General features: G+C 31.8%; 1 protein-coding gene across 1 annotated transcript in view; it reads right to left on the bottom strand.

Annotated features, from left to right (window-relative positions):
* Positions 1–4,285, bottom strand: part of LOC106474680 (myelin expression factor 2-like) — a 21,462-nt gene extending 17,177 nt beyond the window's left edge. The window contains exon 1 of the mRNA XM_013935371.2: positions 4,100–4,285. Within this exon, the coding sequence (XP_013790825.2) occupies positions 4,100–4,158 (59 nt within the window). The 5' untranslated portion in view covers positions 4,159–4,285. The remainder of the gene's footprint in view (positions 1–4,099) is intronic.
* Between the last annotated feature and the right edge of the window lie 348 nt (positions 4,286–4,633).

Genomic DNA, 4,633 nt, shown 5'->3' with positions numbered 1-4,633 from the left:
CCATCCTTGGGCTTTACTGTTGAAGCAGATCTAACGGCGTTGAAGCAGATCTAACGGCACAGTAAAGCCCAAGATGAAGTGTTGAAGCAGATCTAACGGCACAGTAAAGCCCAAGATGAAGTGTTACTTCATGCTTGGGCTTTACTGTGCTGTTAGATCTGCTTCAACACTTCATCCTTGGGTTGAAGCAGATCTAACAGCACAGTAAAGCCCAAGGATGGAGTGTTGAAGCAGATCTAACAGCACAGTAAAGCACTCCATGCTTGGGCTTTACTGTGCCCTTAGATCTGCTTCAACATTCCATCCTTGGACTTTACTGTGCCATTAGTTTCACACAATACTGAAATGAATGATTTCTTATATATGATTCCAGTCTCCCATTTTGAAGGTAATTATACTACTGTGCCCATTTTTCTTTTATGTTTTGCTTTCACTGCAGTAATCACTTGATAAGCCTCCAATTCAGCTGGCATGTCAAATTGATTGGGATATCTTAAAATATGTTTTTCCCTCATCCAACCTGGTTTGGCTTAATCACTACACTTAACCACCACAATCACATCTAGAATATATCAAGTTTCCCCAATGCTACATCACTTTACAATTACAAGATAACTTTACCATGCTCTCGGGTTAGGTCCAGCAACCTAGACCTCACAAATAGTGACAAACATCTTTTTGTCAAATTAAAACAATCCATACACTTCCAGAATGACTTATTTTTTGGATCCACATCAAGATGGCAAGCTGGTTCATGTAGCAGTTGTTAAAAATTTGTCAAAAATAATATACTTAGATAGTTAGTGGACTGTTGTAAAAAAACACCACTGCATACATCACATTTCTACTATAGTTTGGAAAGTTTACGTATACATACATCGAGATATTTCTGAGTGACTGTGAAAAGCAGTCCTCTTTCACAGTCAAATTACACATGACTAATTTCCTTCCTAGTGTATTTCACACTTTACACGTTTAATTAGTGAAAGAACTAATGTGGACTCTATCAAACTATGTGGTGTGATGGAGCTGCATATTGAAATGAGCATTTTATCATAAAAGTGAAGTTAATCACTGTATATTTACAGTAGTTTGTCATGTGTAGATAGTACTTCTTAGAGCTTAAAGAAAATATTAAACCAGGCTTAAAAAGTTTTGTTGCTATAACCCTAAGCTCATTTAAAATGTGGGTAGGTAGGTAAATATGTCTTTTTCAAATTATTTGTCAAAAAGAAATTTTAGAAATACCACTAGTTCTGTGATCACCTAAAACAATGCATAAAACCATGAATACAATTTCTATCAACATTTATTCTCTAAAGAGAATTACAGAAATTTCAAATAAAAAAGAACTAATTTTCAAAAACTTAACATTAACACAGAAACTTGTTTTTGATCTTAATCCTCAATCTACGAGAACATTTTTCGGAAACGGATACACTAAACAGACTTGGATTTGCCATGTTGTTGGCGTATGCTCGTAAAGAGTAAATTCTTCCCTGTTAGGTCATGTATTTATTAGTTTAGTATGAACTGATCTTAGAACAAGATAAGTCATGTTGTCAAACCTCAATGCATTAGCCAGTCAGCAGTGATCTGTTGACTGGCAATTCCCTCTCACGTTGCGGACATAATTAGTAATTTACACTGCTACTTGAATTACACAGTTAATGATTAATAAAAATCAAACAATTAATAATTGTACTCGTAAAATGACCCTTTGTATCAAAAACATCTAACTGAAACAATACAAATAAAACTGCTTTACTTTAGGCATTGCATGAAACTCATGACAAGGCAAGATAAAACATAACCCTAATAAAATACTTCAATTTAAACCCTACACACATGAATTTATATTGTATATTGATAAAATAACAATGAAATGATAACACAAAGTAGGAACTTACATATTTATCTAGTAAAGATTTTGTATTCACATTGGTTTTATGACTGACAGATGAGTACCTGTTCTGACATAAAGCAAACTGTTGTCAAGGAAATGTATCATCTGCTTACAGTTCCAATTATCTTTTTTTTTTGACATTCTACCAGTTTGAATTGTGAATTATCATATAAGGACCACAAAGTCCATTATATGGCCTCGTTCGTAAATTAAGTGACCAATGGATATTTATTATTGGTTTTAAAGTTTTGTTTGTGTGTTATCAAATAGAAAATGCTTCTGGATAAAAAGAAAACAACACACAGATCAATGACGAGCATGAAAAAAGCTTTCATTTAATATATCATTAAGGGCTAAGCACCCACACACCAATTACATTTTTGGTGCTAACATTTGCCCATTGGTCATCACTAAATGCCAGAGGAATGTTTAGCAGTCATGGTGATCTTACTATAGCCAATTTACACCTAATCAGAGTATGGTTGCCTTGAAATAAACAGTGCAAACTCAACATGTAATAGTACTGTAGACTTTTTCATTTGTTGTTTGGTGTACAATAATTTAGTATTTTGATTATTTGCAACTTCACACTCGGACACTTCCTTGGCTGTGAACTATAATAATCTCGGAATCCCTATTTACACATGAGAAGTTAAATACTGCCACATAAACCTATTCATTCCCTTTATTTTTAATGCCATAATTTCATTCAGTCCTTTGGTCTTTTTCTTCACCCTTTCTATTTATTTATTTTTTTAAATCATGAAAAAAACAACAATAAAAAACAGTACATAAGAACACCAAATCTGTGCATAAAACATTGAATTTGAGCAGTTGGAACCAATATATAACTGTTTTTTGAGGAGAATGTGTTTATGTATATATACTAACCTGTATACACTAGGAACAAAAATGTGATACGCAACTTCAATTGTCCTTATGGTATTGACAAAACCTTGAATTTATTATATTATCATATACATAGTTTATTTATCAGTACCAATATTTATTTATGAAAGATTATTGTTCTTGCTTTATTCCACAAGACTGAATTGAGTGTATTTGGCACAAGAGTAAACTTTACTCAATCAATAGAGGTCACCATTAACACTGCTGAGTATAAAATACTGTTAACCGTAAAACAATCGACTAGTATGGATGACGATGAAATCTATAATACTGATATAATGTCATTTTTTTCAGGTGTTGTGTGATAGTTTTTCTTGTCATCAAATACACTGTCATTTATACTTCCACATGTTTGGCTATACTGATTTTGACAATAAGAATGAGGCCATTGTCTCTCTAATCAGTTGTTTTTTCAAATTATTGTTTTCATCTTTTGACGATGATATCCTGTCATAGAGGATAGCATCTTATTTAAATAATAATAGATTATGTTCATTTTATAAAATACATTTTTCCAACATAGTATTTATTTTTCCATAAGGACAATTGGAGTCACACATCACTTTTTTTGTGCCTCGTGTATACAGGTTAGTATTTAAAAATGAATAAACACATGCTCCTCCTAAATTCAGTTATATCTTTGTTCTAAATGCTCTGGTGTTTCACACACTGATTCGTTGTTCTTACAAAGTTAACTTACATTCCCAAAATATATATATATATATATATATTTCTTTTCCAGTGTTTACTACTAGTATTACCCAGCTTACAAATTACACTACAATACTTAATTTCAAAATAAAAATTAACACTTTCCAGCATAAAATTAAAAAGTTCTAGCTGCAGATATACATAATAGTTAATACAGTTACAGATTTTGTTGAAAATGTTTGAATCATGTAATCTGATGAGGAAACATGTCAGTGCTAAAATTCTATAGGAATGAACAAAAATAGCTTTTTTTTCTAGTATCAAGTTATAATTTATTTTTAATTATTTGTATTAGAATAGAAGTAGGTTCATTTCGTTGCATGCTGCAATTACTGAGTTAGGCCTACTGTCACTGTCTACCCTGTTGGAGTTGCATCAAAAAATAATAACCTCAAAAAGTAAGGTCCACCTTTCGAAAGCGCTCGGGTTATACTTATACTTTAGGGTTTTTATTCATTTCTATCAAGATTTTTTGAACCTACGTGTTTTCCTAAAACCATAGACTTCATTAGTAATATATTATACTTAATTTTGTTAGGAGAAAATTGAATTACTGAAATGCGAAGTATTTACCTATTTTCCCGTTTCAATTCTAAACTTGATGATCCATTAACATCTTGATCTTGATCCATTGTTGATCGTTTTTAACAATTAGGCCTACACTTTACTCAAAAAATTCAACAGAACCGCAGCAGAGAAATTTACTTTCGTAATTCACAAATAAATTCTACAACCGCCACAAAAGGCATGAAAAACGGGGTTCACAAGAGCAAGTCCAGGAGTATAATCTTTCACAGCTCCCTCTCTAAGATGTTAAAACTTGAAGGAAATGTAATTGGTTGATCAAAATTGTTAAATAATAACAAAATCAGTAACATTTCATAAGTATTTTTTTCCAAAATGTGATTGATGGTATAAAATATATCAAAACACAAAATATTTTAGGGAGTTTGTTTTATACCATTTCAGTGAACTCAACTTCAATCAACGATAAATGGTGGTTTAATTACCTTTTTTTTTATATTTTGTTTCCCATCCCTACAAACGATACTAATATCGTATTTTTTGGAAAATAAGACGCACCCTTATTTTGAAGACAAAGTTTTT

This window comes from Limulus polyphemus, unplaced genomic scaffold, assembly GCF_000517525.1.
Source record: "Limulus polyphemus unplaced genomic scaffold, Limulus_polyphemus-2.1.2 Scaffold7523, whole genome shotgun sequence".
In the NCBI taxonomy this organism is placed as follows: Eukaryota; Metazoa; Arthropoda; class Merostomata; order Xiphosura; family Limulidae; genus Limulus; species Limulus polyphemus.
Note: the sequence above shows the minus strand (reverse complement) of the source record. Positions and strands in the feature narration are given on the sequence as shown.